Raw genomic sequence first — 1,327 nt, forward strand, 5'->3', positions numbered from 1 at the left:
GGCCAGAGCCTCAACAGTCACCTGCGGACTCTGTAGGGCAGTGTGCATGGAGATAGGGTCCAGGCAAGTACCGACACAGAGCCCACTCAAGAGTTTTGGAATACAAAACTAACATTTCAGTAACACTTTCTAAATATTATTCTACAAGCACGTGACTATGTAACAAAAAAATGCGTAATAAAAGCTAACTTTCCAACCAAGTTTTGGGTTCTGCTTACAAACATGAAAATACTTTCGTAAAATAGCATACACGTTAACTTGAAAAACAGTAAGAAATAAACTTCTATTATCAAAACTCTCACAGTGAATTTGAAATTTTAAACTCAAATTCTACCTTTTTTATTACACAATTAAACAAGAAACCAGGATACTACTTCACATTTTTTATCATACACAAAAACCTCTTGCATCTAATCGAGTCTGAACACAAGTATATCTTAGCAGACTTTAAAGGGAGCGAGAACTACTACCGAATGCTTACTTTACTAAATATTTTTATTTTTGAAAGTTACATTTCAATTTCTGCTGAAACATTTAAAGTTTGTTCACGTTTACCTGTCTATTTCATTCTGTACTTCGTCAATGTGTTCAATTGCTTCCTGTTGCTCTTTTTCTGAAAAACAAACGAAAATGCATCAAAATCCCTTCATTCTCAAGTCTGACAAATCACCCGGGGTTTTCATTCAAGACCTTTTCTAGTAATCTACTTTAGAAGTACAAAGGCATTTCTAGTAAGCGTCAGAAGTGCTGCTAGGCCTTAAAGCTACAGAAAAGTTTGACAAAACGGCACTCAAAGCCAGTCTACCCCTAGAAATCACAGCTGGCATTCCCCTGCACACTTTTACAACTCAACTTAAGTGACAAGTCAATCGTGACAGACTAATAACGACTGCATTAAAAAGTTGTAAGCTGTATTTGCCAAGACCAACACAGTTGAAGGCATGTTAAATCATTTAGGGAGAACAGAAGTATCAATAGAAATAGCATAGCTGGGGACATGCCACCTTCTAAAACCCGAAAAGAACGTACGGAGGGACGGTTACAAGCAAAAAAAAAAAAAAAGACTTCAAAGCCGCTGTTTGGCAGGTATTTTCTAATCGGAACTTCCCCTCGACAAAGCCTGGCAAAGGTCTCCGTGGCAGGAGGACTGTTTACCTATCGCGCTGGGAGATGAATGAACGGCAGCGGGAAGTCGCTGGAGCAGTGCAGCACGCTCACTCCTCCCCCGGTAAGTTTCCCGCACGGCTCAGCCCGCGGTAGGGGACAGCTCTACCCGCTCCCCAGCCGCCCGGGTGGGTGCGCTGCTCCCTCCCCACGACGGAGGGGC

The 1,327-nt window shown here is 41.8% G+C and overlaps 1 protein-coding gene across 1 annotated transcript in view; it reads right to left on the reverse strand.

Moving 5' to 3' along the window:
- The window catches only part of SET (SET nuclear proto-oncogene), a 17,944-nt gene that overhangs the window by 4,852 nt on the left and 11,765 nt on the right, over positions 1-1,327 (reverse strand). The window contains exon 4 of the mRNA XM_009634284.2: positions 556-613. Within this exon, the coding sequence (XP_009632579.1) occupies positions 556-613 (58 nt within the window). The remainder of the gene's footprint in view (positions 1-555; positions 614-1,327) is intronic.

This window comes from Egretta garzetta, unplaced genomic scaffold, assembly GCF_000687185.1.
Source record: "Egretta garzetta isolate BGI_Z169 unplaced genomic scaffold, ASM68718v1 scaffold190, whole genome shotgun sequence".
NCBI lineage: Eukaryota > Metazoa > Chordata > Aves > Pelecaniformes > Ardeidae > Egretta > Egretta garzetta.